This window comes from Mirounga angustirostris, unplaced genomic scaffold (genome assembly GCF_029215605.1).
Source record: "Mirounga angustirostris isolate CCGP_5_RB_7025 unplaced genomic scaffold, mMirAng1.0.hap1 SCAF_12, whole genome shotgun sequence".
Lineage (NCBI taxonomy): Eukaryota > Metazoa > Chordata > Mammalia > Carnivora > Phocidae > Mirounga > Mirounga angustirostris.
Genome location: NW_026991720.1, coordinates 105,765,393 through 105,787,723, shown reverse-complemented (window position 1 = coordinate 105,787,723; position 22,331 = coordinate 105,765,393). Strand labels below are relative to the sequence as shown.

The following is a 22,331-nucleotide window of genomic DNA, read 5'->3' as shown; positions in this document are numbered from 1 at the left end:
TTTCGCATGTGAATGCCCAGCTTTCCCAACACCATGTGTTGAAAAGATTGTCTTGTACCCAGGGAATGTTCTTGGCACCCTTGACAAAAATCACCTGACCACACACAGGAGGGTTTATTTCTGGGCTACTTCTCTGGTCTAGATGTGTGTCTCGATGCCAGGACCACACTGTCTTGACTGTTGTAGCTCTGTAGGAGTTCTGTTCTTCCTCAAGACTGTCTTGGCTATTAACTGGCCCTTAAGATTCCATAGGAGGATGGGTTTTTCCTTTTCTGCAAAATGTCATTGGCTTTTTGATAGGGACTGCAATCAACCTGCACATCACTTTGGGTGATACTTTTTTTTTTTTTTTAAAGATTTTATTCATCCATATGACAGAGAGAGACAGCGAGAACAGGAACACAAGCAGGGGGAGCAGGAGAGGGAGAAGCAGGCTCCCCGCGGAGCAGGGAGCCCGATGTGGGACTTGATCCCAGGACCCTGGGATCATGACCTGAGCCGAAGGCAGACGCTTAACGACTGAGCCACCCAGGCGCCCTGGGTGATACATTTTAATGATATTAAGCCTTCCCATCCATGGACATGGGATGTGTTTCCATTTATTTATGTCTTCTTTAATTTCCGCAGCAATCTTTTGTAGTTTTATTGTATAATTCTTTCACCTCCTTGGTTAATTCTTAAGTATCTTATTCTTTTCAATGCTACTGTGAATGGAAAGGTTTTGTGATTTCCTCTTCCATGTGCTCACTACTCATGTATAGAAATGTAACTGATTTTTCGGTGTTGGCTTTGTATCCTTCTGCTTGGCTGAATTTATTTATTAGTTCTAACAGTTTTTTGTGAAATCTTTAGGATTTTCTACACACAAGATGACATCATCTGCAAACAGATCATTTTACCTCTTCCTTTCCAGTTTCGATGCCTTTTATTTCTTCTTCTCCCCCAGCTGCTCTGGCTGGGACTTCCAGTGCGAGGCTGGATGCGAGCAGTGACGTGAGCCTCCCAGTCTTGTTCCTGATCTTAGAGGAGAAGCTCAGTCTCGCACCACTGAGTATGACGTTTGCTGTGGGTGTCCATGTATGGTTTTTATCATGTGGAGGTGGTTTCCATCTACTCCTACTTTGTAGAGCGTTTTTATCAAGAAACGGTAGGGAATTTTGTCAAATGCTTTTTCTACGTCGACTGAGATCATCATTTTCCCCTTCATTTTGTTGACACCACTGAGGATTTTTACATCAATGATCCTAAAGGATACTGGTCTATAGTTTCCTTTTCTTTGTCTGACTTTGGTTATCAGGGTTGTGCTGGCCCCAAGAATGAGGTAGGAAGTTTTCCCTCCCTTTAGTTGTTTGAAAAAGTTTGAGAAGTAGTTCTTGAAATATTTGTCGAATTCACCAGTGAAGCCTTCAGGACCAGGGTTCTTCCTTGTCTGGAGACTTTTTACAGGTTTATTCAGATTGCTCATTTCTTTGTGATTCAGTCTTGGTAGATTTTGTGTTCCTAGGAATTTGTCCTTTTCATCCAGGCTAAGCAATTTTTTGGCATACAGTTGTTCACACTACTCTCTTATAATCCGTTTTATTTCTGTAGAATCGGTAGTAATGTCCCATGTCCACGTCAAGTGTACACTTGAGAAGAATGTGTGTGCCTGGGTGAAGTGTTCTGTGTGTCTCTTAGATGAGGACGGTTTACTGTGTTGTTTAAATCCTCTATTTCCTTTCTTGTCTTCTGTCTGGTTGTTCTATCCATTATTGTGAGTGGGGTATTAATGTTCCCAACTAATGCTGTAGAGCTGTCTATTTCTCCCTTCAATTCTATCAGTTTTTGTTTCAAATATTTTGATGGTCTGTCGTTGGATGTGTGAATGTTTAATTATATCTTCTCACTGTATTGAGACCTCTATGAATAAATAATGTCCTTGTCTGTCTCTCGTAACCTTTTTTATGTGGACTCTTCTGCCGGATATTAACACAGCCACTCCTGCTACCCACTGGTTACTGTCCGCATAGAGGATCCTTCTCCGTCCTTACACTCTCAACCTGTTTGTATCTTTGGATGTCAAGTGAGTCTCATGTAGACAGCATATAATTGGGTCCTGTTTTTTTTTTTTTAAAGATTTTATTTATTTATTTGAGACAGAGAGAATGAGAGAGAGAGCACATGAGAGGGGGGAGGGTCAGAGGGAGAAGCAGACTCCCTGCAGAGCAGGGAGCCCGATGCGGGACTCGATCCCGGGACTCCAGGATCATGACCTGAGCCGAAGGCAGTCGCTTAACCAACTGAGCCACCCAGGCGCCCAATTGGGTCCTGTTTTTATCCATTCTGCCCATCTCTGTCTTTTCACTAGAGACTGTAATCCCTTTACATTTAAAGTAATCACTGATAAGGAGGCACTTACTTCTGTCATTGTGCTATTTGTTTTCTGTATGCCCTATATACATACAAAAACTCTCTCCCTTTACATTCTATCCCCACCTCTCTCTGTGTGTTCATACCACAAAATCACATCTTCATACACTGAGTGCCCCAGAACATAAACTAATAATTCTTTCAAATGCATTAAGTCTCAGAAGTTACAAAAACAAGATTTGGAGTTACAAACCAAAGTTACGTGATACTGGATTTACATTTTTTATTTTTTCTTTAACTATTAGTCTCTTAAATCATGAAAAAAATCAGAAAGTACAGTTACGGACCATCATCAAAATTGCTAAATTAGCTGTTAGAACTGCCCAGGTATTTACCTTTACTGAGATCACTACTTCTCGATACAGCTTCAAGTCCCTGTCTAGTGCCCTTTCTTTCCACCCACAGGACTCCCTGGCGCATCTCCTGCAGGTGTAGTGGTCATCAACTCAGCTTTTATTCCCTGGGAATGTTTGTTTCTCCCTCACTTTGGAAGGACAGATTTGCTGGATACAGGATTCTTAGCTCACAATTTCTTCTTTCTTTTAGCACTTTAAATACATCTGCCCACTGTCTTCTGGCCTCTGAAGTTTCTGATGAGGAATCGAGAGACAATCTCGGAGGACCCCATGTACGGATGATCTGCTTTGCTGCTGCTTTCAAGACTCGTTCTTTGTCTTTTGGAAGTTTAATTACAACATGTCTCCATGTGGGTCTCTTCAAATTCATCTTACTTGGAGTCTGTTGAGCTTCTTGGACTTTATAGTCATGTCTCTTTAAGAAGTTCTCAGCCATTATTTCTTCAAATCTTCTCTTGCTCCTTTCTCTTTCTCTCTCTCCTCTTTCTGGGACGCCCACGAGTACCTACTGATGGCATCCCATAGGTGTCCTAGGCTCTGTTCGCTTTTCTTCCATCTTTCCTCTTTCTGGTCCTCAGCCTCCATATATTCCATTGTCCTGTCTTTAAGTTCACCGATTCTTTCTTCCACCTCCTCAGTCTGCTTTTGAACCCCATGAGTGAAGTTTTCATTCTGGTTACTGTACTATTCCTTTGGTTCCTTAGGCTTTCTAGCTCTTTACTGATATCACTGTTTGGTTCACACATCACGTTCTTGCCTTTCTCCGCATCTTCCTTTAGATTTTTCAGCATCTTTACTGTCTTAAAGTCTTCATCTAATACATCTGCTACCGTGTCTTTTCAGAGACAGTTTTGTTCAATTATTTTTTTTCCTTGAACGGGTCATACTTCCCTATTCCTGTATACCCTGTAATTTTCTCTGTTGCACACTGGACATTTGAATCTAATAATGTGGTTACTCTGGAAATCAGATTCCTCCCACCCTTCCCAGGGTTTGCTGCTTTTTGCTATGTTTTTTGTTTGCTGATTGTTGTAGGCTATCTCTGTGGCCAGGATCAAACTGAGGTGTACAGTTTAGGTCCTCTGAGGTCTTCTCTGAGACTTTCTTTGGGAACACACAATTACTTTCTAATTTTCCCATATATGCAGTTGTTTTGAATGTCCTAGTCTTTAATGTCTGCCTCCCCAAAGGGGAAAGAGCAAAAAGTTAATGGGAGGAAGGATGCTGGCCTTGAAATCCCCTGGAAGTCACTTCAGCTGAGGGGGAGGGGCTGGCAACAATGAGCAAAGGGTGACAATGGCACAGCAGTGGCCACCCGCCTCTGTGTCTGCACCTCTGTGATCAGAAGCGGTAACTGGCACAGCAGAGACCCCGGTACTCGGACAGGGTTCCTTCTGCCCCCTCTGGCTGGCACCTGCCGCTCATCTGGGAACGGAAGACAGGGAGCTGCTACAGTGCTAACAGGTGAAACTGACCAAGTTAGCTGGAAATTTATTCTGCAAGTCTTCCCCTGGAAGTTGCAAACCTCCGACTCCAGAGGTACAGGACAGTCCATGGAAAGATCCGGCCAGTGCAACTGTCCAAGCTGGGAGACGGATTCCTGGTGCTTTCCACTCTGCCATCTTCCCAGATTCCTCTTTAAATAGTTTTCTAAAATTTATTTTAAAGAATGAGCTATGAAAGGGGCACCTGGGTGGCTCAGCTGTTAAGCGTCTGCCTTCGGCTCAGGTCATGATCCCAGGGTCCTGGGATCGAGCCCCACATCAGGCTCCCTGCTCGGCGGGGAGTCTGCTTCTCCCTCTCCCACTCCCCCTGCCTGTGTTCCCTCTCTCGCTGAGTCTCTCTCTGTCAAATAAATAAATAAATAAAATCTTTAAAAAAAAAGAATGAGCTCTGAAGTAATTAGCATCCACAGACTTGAGATAAGGTAAATGAACTCTGTAGGAGGACTATACATAGCACAACTGATCTATGCTTTCAGAAAGGGGAGCATGGTTATCCCTGGCAGAGGCAGGTGGGGAGAGGGCTACTGGGGGGAAAGACGAGTTTGGCTCCTTCGTCTGGATGCTGCTCAAAATAGGTCCATTCCTCCTTGTGAAAATATATCAAGCTACACACTGGTAAAATGGGCACTTTTTCACAGGTATATCAAGCTTCGATACAACTTTTTTTTTAATCCTGTAAGTTGAAAAGTTTGCTTTCAGTCTTATTAATGAAACATGCTTAAGAGGAAGTCACATAGCTCAAGGAGGAAATTTTTAAAAAATAATTATGGGCGGCTTCTTCACTGGAGAGATAATAAAGACGGAACTCTGGGGAAGTACCAGAGTGTCTCTGAGCCTCAGTTTCCCCAAATGGAACAAAGGACCACTGATAACTAACCCCCTGGTCACAGCAGGCATCCAGGGAGCTGATTCCCTCCCCTGAGCCCACCCCAGCTGTCTTCCCAGTCTCTCTAGAGCAACACTCTAGTTCCAACAGAACTGCCTGTGAGAAAGGAAATGGCCTCCATCTGCACCGTCCAACGAGCACCCCTTGGCTGTGTGGCTCCTCAGCACGTGAAATACGACCAGGGGGACTCAGCAATGCAATTCTTAATCCTGTTTAAGTTTGCATCGTGTGCCTCATGGCTACAGTACTCAACAGCACAGTTCTAGATCCTGAGAAACAGAAGGGCTTTGGCCAATTACCGCTGGATCCCAGTTTTGCTGCGAGATTTGACCTGGTCATTGATGCCCCCCAGGGCCTACCTTCTAGAACGTGACTTCCACGGAGATGAGGGATCAGGGCCATTTTGTTCACTACTGTTTACTACATTCACAGTGCCCTACTACGGTACCCGCACGTTAAGTGTTCAGTAAATATTTGTTTAAATGAACAAAATAAGATAAAATCTGGTTAATCCCAACTTCTTTGCCTATTTTTGTGGGGTTATCTTTGCAGAACCCTACTAAATCCAATAGGACATATTTATTTTGAGAAGTGCCAAATTAATGATAGATCCAAAATGAGTTTCTAAGAGAAAAGATGTCTGGAGTGTGGCCACCACCCCTTAAAGCTGAAGTCATGAGGGGCAGCCACAGACCGGGCCCTCAGATCCACGGAGAGAGACTGAACCCACAGGAACCACGGCCAGGAAGACCACAAGCCCCAGTCTGCCCGGGACAGCTCCAGCTTATACCTATTGTCCCAACCAAACACTCAGGAGTGCCCGGGTCAGAAACTACACAGTCACCCTACGCCAGACCCAGGGTGGCGGATATGATGTGCTCGGATTGGGACGATATGTTCCTGGTAAACTGCGGGATAATCACCGGTGTGAAACTGAATCCTCTTTGGAATAGATGACGGAAGTTTAAAACACCCTGCGATGGAATCTTTTCATGAAAGGAAAAACATCAGCCTTAAGCCTCTGTATGTTTGAGGCCTGTGCTCGCCTGCCCCAGGCGTTCTGGAATCCAGAACCCACCACATGAGCTGCAGGGTTGGTGCAAGCCCCACATTACCTGCAATGGCCACCGCTGTTCGTCTCTCAGATGCTTTTATTTCTGGGGCCACTTCTCCCAACTCTGAACGTCTGAAATAATTGCAAAAGAAAATTCTAATTAAAATGATGAAATACTACTACAATGTGAATCTACCTATCAAGTTGGCTGCATATCAGAATCTCTTGGGGAGCCTTTTAAAACTACAAATCCTGGCCACACCCCGGACCACCGAAACCAGACCTAGGTGTCAGGCCTGGGTATCACCACTCTCAAGAGTGCCCTCGATGATTCCCATGTGCAGCCACCACGGAGAAGCGCCCCGTCTGGACAAACCGGCAGCACCCTCCACCACTGCGGCCAGAGCACAGGTTGCCATCCAAAAAGACATAAAAATATACATACCCTTTGACCAGTAATTCCACTTCTACCCTAAGGAAATAATTAAGATTTAGTTACAAAGATGTGGATACCAGCTTTACATAAAATAGTGAAAAACTGGATGCCATTTATTTATTTATTTATTTATTTATTTATTTATTTATTTATGGCTGCCCTTTAAAATCAAAGTCCAATTACAGAGAAGTACGGCACAGTCTTAGTCTGCAGTCATTAGAAAATAGTGTACAGATCTCATTTTGTGGACAAAAAGATGTTGGATGATGTTACAGAATGAGGTTAATGACGTGTATATTAGTGGGAGGAAATATGTGAATATTTACGGTAGGAACGTGCACAAGGCGGTGATGTCTTAATGAAATTGTGTGTATTTATGTGCTCACCTACGGGTATACAAGGAGCTCTAGAAGGATGCGCATCCAAAGTTAACAGTGTGGGCAGGGAGGGGTGATCCAGAGTTCTTTTAAGTGGATTTGGTAAATGTAGTCCATTTAAGAATAAACTATTTTAGGTTTATTATAGGAATGAGTAAATGTGTTGATTTTGTCAGGAGCCAGAGTTCCACTGTTGAAGAAGGGACATACAAATATGGAAAGAAGGTGGGGCGCCTGGGTGGCTCAGTCGTTAGGCATCTGCCTTCGGCTCAGGTCATGATCCCGAGGTCCTGGGATCGAGCCCCGCATCGGGCTCCCTGCTCGGCCGGAAGCCTGCTTCTCCCTCTCCCACTCCCCCTGCTTGTGTTCCCTCTCTCGCTGGTCTCTCTTTGTCAAATGAATAAATGAAGTCTTTAAAAAAATAATAAAAAATAAAAAGGCACAGTGGGGTGCCTGGTGGGCTCAGTGTTTAAGCGTCTCCCTTCGGCTCAGGTCATGGTCCCGGGGTCCTGGCATCGAGCCCCACATCAGGCACCCTGCTCTGTGGGAGGCCTGCTTCTCCCTCTCCCGCTCCCCCTGCTTGTGTTCCCTCTCTCACTGTCTCTCTGTGTCAAATAAATAAATAAAAATATTTTTTAAAAAAAGACAAAACAAGTTTTAAGTATAAAGATATTGATAAAATGAGGGGCGCCTGGGTGGCTGAGTCGGTTAAGCGTCTCCCTTCGGCTCAGGTCATGATCCCGGGGTCCTGGGATCGAGCCCCACATCGGGCACCCTGCTCTGCGGAGAGCCTGCTTCTCCCTCTCCCACTCCCCCTGCTTGTACTCGTTCTCTCTCTCTCTCAAATAAATTAATAAAATCTTAAAAAAAAACAAAAACAAAAAAATACGGAAAGAAGGAAGTTAGAGGAAGAACCCCCAGAGGTACACTGGGACTAGAGACGTGGCGTGAACACACGAGTTCCACACACATGCTTGTGTGCTCATGTATGTGTGCATTGCTAGCTACACGCATGCCTTTCCTGGCTCCGTCCACTGAATGGGCCAAAAACCAAAGATACCACACAGTACTGACAAGCACACCAAGCACCCTTTAACACCACGGCGCACTAAAAGACACCAGGTCGGGGCGCCTGGGTGGCTCAGTTGGTTAAGCGACTGCCTTCGGCTCAGGTTATGATCCTGGAGTCCCGGGATCGAGTCCCACATCGGGCTCCCTGCTCAGCAGGGAGTCTGCTTCTCCCTCTGACCCACTCCCCTCTCATGCTCTCTGTCTCTCATTCTCTCTCTCGCAAATAAAAAAAAAAAAAAAAAAAAAAAATTAAAAGACACCAGGTCTCCTTGGAGAAATGGCAGATGCCGGGACCAGGAGAGAACAAGAGGAGCCTGAGCATCTGATCTCAGAAAGTAAGGACATGCTCAAAGAACGCTAGGGCATGGGGCGCCTGGGGGGCTCAGTCGTTAAGCATCTGCCTTCAGCTCAGGTCATGATCCCGGGGTCCTGGGGATCTGGCTCCCTGCTCCTCCTGCTTGTGTTCCCTCTCTCGCTGTCTCTCTCTCTGTGTCAAATAAATTAAAAAAAAAAAAAAAAAAAAACAATGCTAAGGCGTGCCTCGGAACACGGGAACTGGCAAGTCCAGGGCCATCTGAGCACGGACACGATGAATACAGTGGAAAACCACTGAAAGCCAGGAATGAATGAGTCCATACAGGTAATACATAAGCAAACTGGGGGTGTGGGCAGAGGGCTCTTGCTTACAACCATCTGATGTGTAGGAGCGCTGCAGTGGGGCGGCGGCATTCTGCAACCATCTCAACTTCAGTGAAGACTGGTTCAGGCCAGAAATGCCAACAAGTGCCAACTCTGGGAAGACCGTGTGGATGGGGAACAAGGTATCTGCCCAGTTTCAACGTGGCTCCTCGCGGACTTCTCCTTAGGTGCCAGGGAGAAGAGCTGTAGCGATTATAACTTGGGCCCTCGGGGGATCCCATCGGGGACGGGTGACGCAGACAGCCCCTGTGTGCCCCAACTGCCCCACCCTGAGAGAGGGCACAGTGTCACCCTGCCCTGCCATGACCATGGGGACAAATCCAACATGTAAAGTTACCCGAGATCCCCAAGGACGAACGTTGCCGAGGGTCAGACAAGGATGGAGGAATGCTCCAGACTCAGGGTCTGAGGGTGCTGCGGCACCCAAGCCCACACTGGAGCCCCGGCTGGAAGGGGCCCCTCGGGGTGCAGGGGCAGAACTGAGACACAGGTGCTTTGGGCATTGGCGATGGTGCAGTGCTCTGCAGGAGGACACGGCAGGTGTGGGGATGGCGACACGTGCAACACACTCTCTAACGGTTAAGGAAACACGGCGCCTGGGGCGCCTGGGGGCTCAGATACTGAAGCGCCTGCCTTCGGCTCAGGTCATGATCCCGGGGTCCTGGGATCGAGCCCCGCGTCGGGCTCCTGGCTTGGCGGGGAGCCTGCTTCTCCCTCCCCCTCTGCCTCTCTCCCTGCTCACGCTCTCTCTCTGTCTCTGTATCTCTGTGTCTCAAATGAATAAATAAAAAATCTTAAAAAAAAAAAAGAAAAACAAGGCACGTGAGTGTCTGTGTGTGTGTGTACAGAAACACAAACAGCGAGAGGGGGAGATGAGAAATGAGAATATGAGTGAAAATATGGAAAAGAGAAGACTCTGGATAAGGAGCTCTAGGTACAAGTTATTTTAATAAAAAATGTAAAAATGTAACAGTGGTTACTTCTCGCTGGGTAGCAGGGACATGCATTTATTTTGTCCTATTTGAGTTTCTTTAAGCAGAAGTCTGTATTGATTAAGACTGAAAGAGCAATAAAAGCGACGCAGTGAGCAGGGTGTGGGTCACAGTAAGACATGCGGGTGCCCCGAGGAGACCAGATTCTCCGCAGCCTCTTCCAACACTGTGCTGACCCCGAACTCTATGAAGGACCTGCACAGACACAGCAATCCAGCTCCCCTTAATTCTCCAGCAAAACACATCAAATCCACCCTCCCAGAGGAAACTCTGGACCCCCCCGGTGGCTCTTCCAGCATGTTCTTTGGGGGCCTCATCCTCTGCCCGCTGTGGTCACTGTGTTCGTGGCTTTGAGCCCCTGTCCAGTGCAGAGCGCTACGCAATGCTCGGACTCTGACACTGATAAAAAATGAGAAATATTCATTGCTTTTGTAGTAAGGAAAAAAACCCTTAAAAATAGACAACACGGGGCGCCTGGGTGGCTCAGTTGTTAAGCATCTGCCTTCGGCTCAGGTCATGATCCCAGGGTCCTGGGATCGAGCCCCACATCGGGCTCCCTGCTCCGTGGGGAGCCTGCTTCTCCCTCTCCCACTCCCCCTGCTTGTGTTCCCTCTCTCACTGTGTCTCTGTCAAATAAATAAATAAAATCTTAAAAAAAAAAAAAAATAGACAACAACACAACAGGTTAAAACTAGTCCCCAGAGAAGCAGCCTGGCCTGCCGGCCGCGCACACAACACCCAAAATCCTGGGGGGTCGCCAGGCCTCCACCCACAGCACACAGCTCCCTGGACATGCGCTTGGGGCCGCTCCCAGGACAGGGGCTGAACCTCAACCCGTTCCTTCCCACACAGCAAAGCACGTAAGCGACATTATCGCAGGGATGACCTGAGCTTGTGCTGGCGTATAAACGTGTACATAGGAATCGGCCCGTCACCCTTGTCCACAAACGCCACGTGATCGCATCCCTGTGCTGTGAGCCACGGGCAGGGCCCAGCCTGGCAGGAGGCAGCAGAAGCTCAGCTAAGTCCCATGCTGCCTGCTTGACAGCTCCACCTGGAACGCTCGCGTGGCCTGAACTGCGCTCAGACCCGGACGCGGAAACCCTGACCCCCAGCATCACCGTACTTGGAGAGGGGCCTGTGACATTTGGTCTTTGTCTCCCTTTCTGGCACACAGCTCCTACACGTGAGTTTTGGAAAGCACCTAAGGATGGGGGGCGGGGGGCAGGTTGCCTGGGGAACCAACCGTGTGGTTGGAACTTTCAGTACCCCCCCACCGGTCCTGGCAGGGGAGAGGGGCTGGAGGTTGAACCAATCACCAATGGCCAATGAGTTAACCACGCATGCCTGTGTCGTGAACCCCCCATAAAACCCCGAGAGGACGGGGTTCTGAAGCTTCCAGGTCAGTGAACATGAGATCTCGGGAGAATGGCAGGCTCTGGAAGGGCTTGGAAGCTCCTTGCCCCTTCCTACAGACCCCGCCCTGGGCCCAGCTCCCCTCTGGCCATTCCTGAGTTACATCCTGTTATAATAGATGGGTCAACTAGTAAGGAAAATATTTCCTGGAGTTCTGTGAGTCACACCAGCAAATTCACGGAACCCAAGGAGGATCACAGAAACCTCTGATTTACAGCCGGTCGGCCCCACGCACAGGTGATGACCTGGACTCTTGCCACTGGGATCCTAGGCTGGTGCTGCTCACGGGACCCCCAGCCTGTCGCCCATCAGCCACAAGCATGGCAGCATCTGAAGTGGGGGTGGGAGCAGGCAGGAGGGGGGTCCCGCAGCACTGAACCTTGACCCCATGGGATCCGAGCCTGTCTCCAGGTGGACAGGGTCAGACACCCTGCTGGTGTCTCCGAATTCTTGGTGTGGAGGGAACCCACCCACACACAACATTAGAACCCGGGCGAGAATACCATCTCAGGGGGTGATCCCAGGTAAATGAGGTCCCAAGGCTGGGGCCCTGCTGACGTCCTACAAGACTACACGGTGGAGAGCTGGCTATCTCCGCATCTGCACAGAAACGGCCACGTGAACACACGGCAAGGAGCCTGGGACGGAGGCTTCAGGAGAACCCAAAGCTGACCACACGGCCATCGGGGCATCCAGCCTCCGGGACGGTGAGAAACAAGCATCAGTTGCTGAAGTCGCCCGGCCTGTGGGCCTCGTGATGGCGCCCTGAGCAGACGAGCATAAGACCCCGAACTATCCTGCAAGGTGGACACAGGGCATGAGATCTGCCCAATACCACCCAGCGAGCAAACACAGCCAGACCCAAACATGAGTCTTCTGGTTCCCTTCAGGCTCATTACTTCTAAGACTCAGATAGATTTTAGGCAACTTACAATTATAGCTAGTAATTACAGGAATCATAAAAATCAGACCATCTGCCAACTCCCAACCGGCCCTGTTGTGAGTAACAGCCCCCCTAAGCGGCCTGTGGCCAAGACAGCAGGAACCAAGTGCGCTCACCAGGGCCCCAGACGCCGCCCAGGGGGCCTTCCGCAAAGCAGGCTTGGAAAACTACTAATATCATCAGTATTTGCTTCTGATCTCCAAAATAAGACAAATATAAAATACTGAAAAGTACCAAGAAAATGCCTTTGCCCTTTTGAAAATGACTCAACATATTAACCAATCCTCTCCCCCTTTCATCCAGTCACGTTGCTGTCACTCCTTCTGATCACCGACTCTAGAGGATTAGCTTCAGGCTTTCATGAGGCCGTTTCACTCCCTTAGGGTGAAGTGAACCCTGACGAGGGATCAGTCTTCTCGTGAGGCCCACGTGGGGTGTGGAACCAAACTCGAAGCCCAGCTCCGGTCCTGCCTGGGGCCAGGGCACAGAGACCCCGGGTGGGCGTGGGCCCCTGGCCTCGGTGCTGACCAGACCTGGGGGGTCTCCGCACACAGTCAAGGGGTGACCTGCCCATAGCCCTGAGAGCTCCGTGTGTCTAGCGTTTCTTTCTCGCTAAGTCAGTAAGCAGACATTCTGGCTTGCACCCTCCAAAGGCTCCCCTGGAGTCTGCAGGAGAAATGAGGACCCTGACAACTTAGCGGCCTCACCGGCCATCTCTCCCAGGTGACATGGCCAAGCATACTATCCTCACCCATCCTTTTTCTCTCTTTTTCCAAACTGCCCAGCAGATCGACCTGCAGAACTTTTCTACTTACACCTGGAGATTCTGATTCCAGAGGCCAGGGTGTTCAGTGCTCGCTGACCCCCTCTGACAGCAGAGACACCTGCCCACCTCAGAGTTGCCCCCTCCTTGGACAGTGTCCTTCAGTGCCCAGAATGAACTGTCCAAACCTCGTGAGCAGGGCTAATGCCCAGCGGCAAACCCAGCTCCTTCAGCGGGTGGTACCAAGAAAACAAGAAGACAGAGAAAACCACCCCAAACAGGAGGACGCTAGACAAACCGGGGCGATTTCGCTTAACCGTCATGCGGCCGGCAACATATTGTTAACTGCTTTGGATAATAAAGTCTGACTCGATTTCTGCTGTTTGATGTTGACAGCTTTTAAGACCTGCCACTTCCCCTCCTGCCCCACACCGAGGCCAGCTGACAAGAAAGCCTAGGGACTCCCTCCCCCGGCACTGGCCAGACCCCTCATCCCATGACCACCCTGAAACAAAACAAAACCTGAAGCCAACTGCTCAGAAACCCTCGCTGAATTAGTACTAAACCTTTTTAAACCAACCTGGGTGTGCTGTGGGTTGAAACGTGTCCCCCGAAAGGATATGTTCAAGTCCTAACCCCGGTACAGCGAACGTGGCCTTATTTAGAAATAGGGTCTTTGCAGATCTTAAATTAAGATCAGGTCATACCAGGTGGGGTGGGTCCCTGATCCAACAGCTGGTATCGTGGGAAGAGGAAAGTGTGGACAGATACGCAGGGAGAGAAATACAGGACAGTGGAGTTGCCGTGTCCCCAATCCCGGGATCGCCCCGGATCGTCAGCGGCCACCAGAAGCCAGCAGAGAGGCAGGGGCCCACTGGCCCTCGGGGCCTCCGGGACGCACCCACCGGCCCACACCTCCGCTTCCAACTCCCAGCAGCCAGAACTGCGACCGGAGTCTTCATGCCGTCCAGCCTACGCCACTGTGTTACCACACCTCTAGCCGCCAACGCAGCCTGTGTGTGTGGCTCCTGACGGCGGGACTCGCCCCCGCCTCTTTGCGTGTCTCTCCTCTGAGTCTTGTAGGGACACCAGTCATTGGATGAGGGCCCACCGAACCCAGTGTGGCCTCATTTAACTAGTCACATCTGCAAAGAGCCTACTTCCAAAGAGGGTCACATTCACAGATGCCAGGGGTTAGGACTGCAACGCACGTTTGGGAGGGGATGCGATTCAACCGGAAACAACATCCAAGCCCAAACCAGAGGCCGTCCTACTGCTGCAGGGTGACCACACACGCTGAAGTCTACACCTCGCCGTGCAGAGGCGGGCCTGGCTGAGAAAACACCAACGACAGGGCTCCCTCGCACGGCATGGGGGCGGCAGTGGGGGACACAGAGGAGGTCGGACGTTATAGCACAGAGGACGCAAGGACTCTGCAGCCGGGCAGCGGCGCCCCCAAATGTGCTGGAGCGTGCAGGGAGGGCTCCCTGCTGCTCTCCTGCTTTTCTGCACCTGGAACCCCCCACCGAGGGCAGGGGAGCCTGCACCCTGAGAAAGACGCACAGCCCCCGTGACAGCCCCGTCAGGCACCGGTGTCCCCTCAGCGGGCCCCGGGGCAACCGTCAATGCAACATCCCAAGCTGAGCATCTTCCCAGGACAGGAATGGCGTGTCCTGCAACCAGGCTTTGTCCTGGGCTCCTGCCGTGTAGGTCACTGAGCAAGGAGAAGCGGCACGAAAACACAGCTGGATCCTCTGGGAGCTTACACCAGAGCTGGTCACACCCGCAGAACACACACGTGCTGATCTCTGAGCCAAGGCTGGCCGTCCCCGCCCCGCACACCTCCTCAGGTTGCTGTGAGGGTCCGGAGAGATGTGCAGGAGTGAGGCAGGATCATATAAGGCAGTCAGTGTTCTCCTGGATTTACCCGCACATTTATTCAGTGCTAGGAACTTCCCAGGAGTTTGGGATAGCTCAGTGAAGGACACAACTACCCAAGTTTTGAACAGAGCTGAGCTGGGGAGCAGGGGAAAAGACTGCTGTGGGATGGTGGGGGAGGGGACCTCCTGGAGAAGGGTGCCCGGGAGCACCAGCCCCATGCCGGCGGGAGGGAGGGCCGAGCGAGCAGAGACAGGACGGGAAAGACTGAGCTCTCCTGGCAACAGACGAGACTTGCTTCCACTCTGGAGGGTGCTCTGAGTGAGGTGACATGCCTGTCTGGTGCTGCAAACAGCAGAGGGGCGACAAAGGTCAGCCCCAGGTGGTGGCAGCACCAGAGACGCTGACACGGGGTGGGGCTGAACAACAGAACAGACGGATGGGAAGGCTGTGGGAGGGCAGGGCTGCCAGGACCCCGAGCAGCTGGGGCTGCTGGCCTGGGAGCGGTCGTAAAGAAACTATTTGTGTGTCTCCAGCTTCCCAAATTCTCTCACTGTGGCCGGCAGTTTTCCAGATCTATTTGCAAAAAAAATAATCAAAACCTAGCTGCCACCCTGTAGACGAGCAGGTTAGAGACGTCGGGGAAAACTCCTACCAACTCATCTAGGTTGAAAAACAGGTAAGATGATTCTATGGAGAAATATGTGTATAATAACAATCAGGAAAATTCTGAAAAAGAACAGTAATGAAAGAGGGCAAAGCCTACGGAGAGGAAAACACAGGACTGGCGGCCAGAAATTAAAGCTGCAGGGCTGGTTCTCGAGATACAGCTCAGGCACAGAGAAACACGGTTCCCAATCAGCCGGGAACCTCGTCTCTGGCCCTGGGAGCTCAGAGTGTCTGGGGTCATTCAGGCATGGGGAACCTGGAAAAACAGGGGCACCTGGGGGGCTCAGTGGGTTAAGCGTCTGCCTTCGGCTCAGGTCATGATCCTGGGGTCCTGGGATCAAGACCCACATCAGGGTCCCTGCTTGGCAAGGAGCCTGCTTCTCCCTCTCCCTCCACCCCTGCTCGTGCTCTCTCTCTCTCCCTCACTCCTCTCTCTCTCAAATAAATACATAAAATCTTAAAAAGGAAAAATAAGGCAACTAACAATTTCATAAAACGTCTCAACGCAGAGAGCCTAACAGAAGCAGCCCATGTGAACCAGGCAGGTAGGTCTGGGAACCCCAAGTGGGAACCTTCTCCAAACGAGAGCCCCATCTGCGCTACGTCCATCTCCAGGCATCTCTGTCAAACCACAGTCCGAGCCTCAGATGCTCTGCGAATACAGCTTCTTCCTCCAACAAACCGTGTGAGCGCATCCTTCCATCAGCTCCACCCAGAGCGCACCATGGAGACACGACATGCCCTCTGTGGTCAGGACAAAACACAGAACCAAGATTTTTGTTTGTGCCTCAGTAAGTTCATTTAACACAACTGCAGTCGTCGTTAATGGGGTGAGTCTGCCTCAAGTTTGAACTTAAATGGCGTCCCTGGGCCTTGGTTCCCTCATCTGTCTGATGGGGCAGAGGTACCTGGAGGGGGGCCTGACAACGCTCTTCTGAGAAGCAAGCAGAATATACGCTTCAGAGAACATTCCCTGACCCGATGGTTCTGGGGAAGAGGCCCTTCCCCGAGCTGGATGGAGGCTGACGGCATGGCCTTGCCCACAGCACCCGTCCCAGCACTCCTGTTTTCTGCTGAGGGGACACACTGGGTAGCTGGCGTGGTCGTGGGGCAATCACAGATCCACGGGGGGGGGGGGGGGGCAAAGTCTGTGTCCTGCTGGCAAGAGCACGTCCCTTCTTCAGAAGCCGCAGCAGCCGCTGGGCAGGCCAAGGGCTGCCACTGGACTTGTCCTGGAGCAGACACACACCTTGTCTGGGTCCCCCAGTGTCTCCACCCCACCCCTCCCCTCCCCTCCCCTGGGCCTCCACCCAGCGTGAAGAGCCATCCGGACCAGGCCAGGCTCTGGCGGGAAAGTTGAACCCTTCCCAGGAGGCAAAGGCCCGGATCCTTTCCTTCCCCACCAAATGATGGTGTTAGGGGAGCATCTTTGTGGATAGGAATAACAAAATAAAGTCCCAGGTACTTATAAGTGTCTGGTGGATGAGAAGGGGAGCACCTCAGCTACCAGGAAAATGGACGGGGCCTCCAGGGCACTCGCTCACCTCCTGCTCTTTCCTCAGAGGGCAGCCCTCACTGGGTTTCTTCCGGAAACAAAAACCTGAGGGGATGTGGGTGGCGAGAACCCCATGTTAACAATGGGATCAAAGGCCCTGGGACCGACTGTTGCTGAGGGAGTATAAGAGGTCAGGTAGGAAGTTTCCATCTTTAAAGACTCGGGGAGTGAAGAGTCCTCGTTCTTACCCCGATAACTCCATCAGACAGGCAAGACTTTTCAAGTCTAATGTCAGGTGTTGGGAGGTGCAGAGAGGCCTTAAAATCTGGTGGGGGGAGGGGAAGGCAGTTCGACCACCTGTGAGGACACTCCAGTAGGATCAACTAAAAAAAGGCCCCCTGACCCCAACGTCCAATTCTTGCGCACGTCCAGAGGAAGAGATGACGTGCAGCGTTATTTTACGGAGAAAACTGGAAACCCTCTGACTACATAACAGGACCGTGCTGCACGATATTCTGTAGATGTCAAAAGTTGGATAGATCTGATCCTTGTTCTGACATGGGGACAACAGCAAACCATACCACCGGGTGAACAAAGCAAGCCGCAGAAGCTGTATGAGAGCATTTAAGTAAAACACACCGACCCCCGACACTGCGCACCATTTGAGGGAACGCAGGAACCCCAGAAACCTACCAGCGAGTTATGGCCCCCGGGGTTAAGAACCTCTGACTTAGACAACATTTCAAGCCACAGAAAACAGAAGCCATGTGGCAGAGAACACGTGCTGGGATTAGTACAGATGGGTCACAGAACCCGAGGAGCCCTAACACGAAGGCACAGAGTACAGGAGACAAGCCAGGAGGCCCGCAGGATGGGGCTGATGGCAGCAGGTCCCCAAGCTCCATCTTTCCTGTCCCCTCCACATTGCTGTCACGGGGACTCCCCCTCCATGAGTGGCGTGCAGGGAGCTCACACACGAGGCCGGTCCCACAGTCCGGGCCAGCATCCTCGTCTCTACGTAGCCCTAAACTCACCTCCAACATATCTTTTCCTTTGAGGCCTTGCTCCTGGCCAGGCCCTTGTGCCTAATGCCCAGCACATCAGTAAGGGCCTCCTCTGTCCTTCCCAACTCCCCTACAGTGATTCATGGGGGAAAGAACACCAGAGTCAGAGGCTCCTCCGTGCACAGCCCGGCAGAAATCACAGATCCCTTCCTAGCCCTGCCCCGAACCCTGCCTTGCTCCCCCAGTACCGAGTCCAGGAGGCTGAGCATCTGTGGGTCAGCTGACTGAGACGGACCAGAAACTCTCAGGAAGTCAGGTCTTCCTGGCCAGACTGCCCTGCCAGTGAAACCTGCAGTGTAGACAGGTCAGGGTTACATGTGCACGTGTGGACTGTCCCCAGACGCATGCATGCCATAGTCATATGCCACAGTGCCCAGTTCTCTCTGTAAAATGAAGTAAAGGACACTGACAGTTCTCTGACCTCAGCTTTCCAGTGAGTATGCGTCAGAGCATTACAGACCACCTGCAGACTCATGGGGTCACTCACAACAGGACGATATTCAATCTACACCCATGCCACCTACCACAGGGTCACCGTGGAGGGCCTGCTGGCTCACAGCAGAGCACCACTTAGCCCACCTCTGACCTGGGTCTACACAGTAGTGTGTCTGGACACCAAATGCACCATCACGTCTGAGAGGCCTGACGGCCGCCGCACATAAACTCAGACATCTCGCGGCTGCCAGGCCACCCCGCCTCCCCCTTTCCTGACAAGGAGGGCAGGAACCGGGTGGGACCTTGAACTCCCGTTCAGTCTGGCCTTCTGAGGGATGGGCCAGGTGTTTATTCTATTTATGAGCTCAAAGTACTGGGTACTTTGTGACCAGAGCTCCCCAAACCTGGAAAGCCAGCAGGAAGATGGGAATGCCCATGACTTGGCCAGCGTCATTAAGGCTCACCCCATGCACGGCAGGGCCTCCCCCCGTGAGAGGCCTGGTACCTGTCCTCTCCACCCCACAGGAGCGGTTACCACAGCCAACACGTCTAAGACCCTCTGAGTGTGCACGGTCTTCAAACTAAGAATTTCACCAACTAAAGCAATGACCTTGAGACTCATTCTCCTCCTCTGGGAAGGTACTGGACTGTCATTGCCAGCTTGCACGACTAGTTAGATTATGGAGGCAAAAACTAATTATAATTAATGGCTGAGGTTTTCTTTTGCGAGGAAGGATTGTTTCAAAAATGACAAGCTCGGCGTGTGTCACCCTGTTTCCCTAAAGAAAGAACATTTTCGCACCGAGGCAGTGGAAGGCGGTGATGTCAGAACGGGGCTGCCACCCCAGCAGGGCCCGCGGCCCGGCCCCGCCCGCAGCCCCGACCCGCAGCCCCCGCCCGGCGGGCGCGCGGCCTCCCCTGCCCTCGCACGCGACCCTCGGGGACCCCCCGGCTGCGCCCCGCGGCTGAGAGCCCAGCATCCGCTCCTGCGCGAGCAAGTGGAAAACAGCTGCGCAGGGCAGGGCCGGGGCGCCGGGCACCGGGCGCTCGGGGCCCAGCGGCTCCCAGGGCCAGGGCCGCGCCCGCCCGCCCCGACCCCCGCCCCCGCCCCGCCCCGCCCGGCCCGCGCCCCCTCCGCCCCCTGCCCGGCCGCGCCCGCCCAAGGTCGGCGGGAGGGCCGCGGGGCCCGGCGGGCGGGGGTCCGGACGGGCGCCGGGGCGGGGGTCCGCGGGCCGGCGGCCCACGCCCGCACCTGCCCCGGGGGGCCCCCACCCCGCGGCCCGCAGCCCGCAGCCCCCTCTCCGGCGCGGCTCGAGCGCCGCACTCACCCCGGCGACGCCATCAGCGCGGCGAGGTCTCGGCGCTGCCGCCGCCTCCGCTTCCTCCGCGCGGAGCGCCTCCGCCGGGGAGGGGCCTCGCGCCGGCCGCGGCCGCCCGCCCGGGTCGCTCCAGGCGGCGGGGGCGCGGGGTGGGGGCCGCGCTCGGGGAGGGGGCCCGGGGCGGCGGGGAGGGGACTGGGGGGCGCCCGGGGATGGGGGGAGGGGACGGGGGTCTGGGGGGCGCTCGGGGAGGGGACGGGGGTCTGGGGAGCGCTCGGGAAGGGGCCCGGGGCGGCGGGGAGGGGACGGGGGTCTGGGGGGCGCTCGGGGAGGGGGCCCGGGGCGGCGGGGAGGGGACGGGGGTCTGGGGGGCGCCCGGGGAGGGGGCCCGGGGCGGCGGGGAGGGGACGGGGGGGCGCCCGGGGATGGGGGGGAGGGGACGGGGGTCTGGGGGGCGCCCGGGGAGGGGGCCCGGGGCGGCGGGGAGGGGACTGGGGGGCGCCCGGGGATGGGGGGGAGGGGACGGGGGTCTGGGGAGCGCTCGGGAAGGGGGCCCGGGGTGGCGGGGAGGGGACGGGGGTCTGGGGGGCGCTCGGGGAGGGGCCCGGGGCGGCGGGGAGGGGACTGGGGGGCGCCCGGGGATGGGGGGGAGGGGACGGGGGTCTGGGGAGCGCTCGGGAAGGGGGCCCGGGGCGGCGGGGAGGGGACGGGGGTCTGGGGGGCGCTCGGGGAGGGGGCCCGGGGCGGCGGAGAGGGGACGGGGGTCTGGGGGGCGCTCGGGGAGGGGGCCCGGGGCGGCGGAGAGGGGACGGGGGTCTGGGGGGCGCTCGGGGAGGGGGCCCGGGGCGGCGGAGAGGGGACGGGGGTCTGGGGGGCGCTCGGGGAGGGGACGGGGGTCTGGGGAGCGCTCGGCGACGGGGCCCGGGGCGGCGGGGAGGGGACTGGGGGGCGCCCGGGGATGGGGGGGGCCCCGGGACGGCGGGGGGGCGCGGGGAGGGTCCGGGTATCACCCCTGAGCGGCGGAAGGGAGGGGATGCGGGGGGGGGGGCAGGCAGTGCAGGGTTGGCACTGGGAACGGGGGCGGCCGCAGCCCCGAACCGCCCACCGGCCCACCTGCCCAGGTGCCCGCAGGCCAGGACTCCGGGAGAGGTGCCTACGGGGCCAAACCAGCCGAAAACCTGCCCCGGGGCCACGAAGCCGCTGGGGGACCGGGTGAAGTCGACGCCTCCCTACCACAAGAGTTTGATTTCCCTAAGAAAAGCCTTTTCTTCAGCCCAGGAGAGCAAGGCGCTGTCACTACTATAAGCAAGTGGTAACTTTGCTATTACTTGCTGTGCTGTCTTGCACGAGTTGCTGGCCTCTCTGAGCCCAGTTACCCCTTGTCAAATGTGTATAAAATTACACTGTTCAGCCCTAGGGACTGTGGAGCACTTTGATCACCCCTTACATTGTGTTATTCAGCAATAATAAGGAGTCTGGGGTTCCTACAGGGGGTTTCACAGGCACCACCTGTGAGTGCTTGAGCCTCAGTTCCTGTTTCAGCACAATGAGTTTTCAAAAATAAATGAGCTCTTGGGGCGCCTGGGTGGCTCAGTTGGTTAAGCGACTGCCTTCGGCTCGGGTCATGATCCTGGAGTCCCGGGATCGAGTCCCGCATCGGGCTCCCTGCTCGGCGGGGAGTCTGCTTCTCCCTCTGACCCTCCTCCCTCTCGTGCTCTCTGTCTCTCATTCTCTCTGTCTCAAATAAATAAATAAAAATCTTAAAATAAATAAATAAATGAGCTCTTGTAAGTGAAAACGCTTAACAAAAAGCTTTGGAAAATGTAAACCACTGTTGATCACATTTCTGTGTTATATTAGACATTACTGATAATTATTCTGTTTTTACCGCTAATAAGAGTAAGAGCAGGGCACCTGGGTGGCTCAGTTGGTTAAGCGACTGCCTTCGGCTCAGGTCGTGATCCTGGAGTCCCAGGATCGAGCCCCACATCGGGCTCCCTGCTCAGCGGGGGGTCTGCTTCCCCCTCTGCCCTCATCCCTCTCGTGCTCTCTCTCTCTCATTCTCTCTCTCAAGTAAATAAATAAAATCTTAAAAAAAAAAAAAAAAAAAGAGTAAGAGCAAAGCCAAGACAGGAGCCAGAAGACCTGGGTTGAACTCTGGGCTCCACCCATCAGGAACTCTGGATCTCGGCAAGAGAGAACCTTGTCAGGGCTGTCCTCTCCTCACCGGAAAAATGGGGTAAATAGGTCCCTTCCTCTGTCTGGGTGTTGAACGAGTTAATATTTGTAAAGTGAGTGATACATTGGCTGGTGCATGGTCTCTTCCTTCCTGAGAATCCATCCAATGTTTTGAGCATCTTTGTTCCCTTGGGTAAAATGCAAGGTCAAGAAATTCCTGCCTTAAGTTCAGAAGGTAATTAATGCTCTGTAAAGTTAGCTAAGTAAAGCCACAGGGGCTGTGAGACCCAGATTGGGAATAAATCCAAGAAGACCAGGGTTAGGAAGAGTTTGGGGAGGGGGTAACTGCTAAATGGCCTGGTTCAAGGCAGTAATGATTGCTACTG

At 53.2% G+C, this 22,331-nt stretch overlaps 1 protein-coding gene across 15 annotated transcripts in view; it reads right to left on the bottom strand.

Moving 5' to 3' along the window:
* URGCP (upregulator of cell proliferation) overlaps window positions 1–22,331 on the bottom strand; it is a 66,297-nt gene that overhangs the window by 6,594 nt on the left and 37,372 nt on the right. For 9 of the 15 annotated variants that reach the window (XM_064575552.1, XM_064575556.1, XM_064575550.1 and 6 more), the window contains 2 exons: window positions 6,656–6,682; window positions 6,272–6,342 (listed from right to left, as the gene is read on the bottom strand). In XM_064575552.1, coding sequence (XP_064431622.1) covers window positions 6,272–6,342; window positions 6,656–6,682 — 98 coding nt within the window. The other 6 variants (XM_045865015.3, XM_064575559.1, XM_064575558.1 and 3 more) reach the window with 6 other exon arrangements.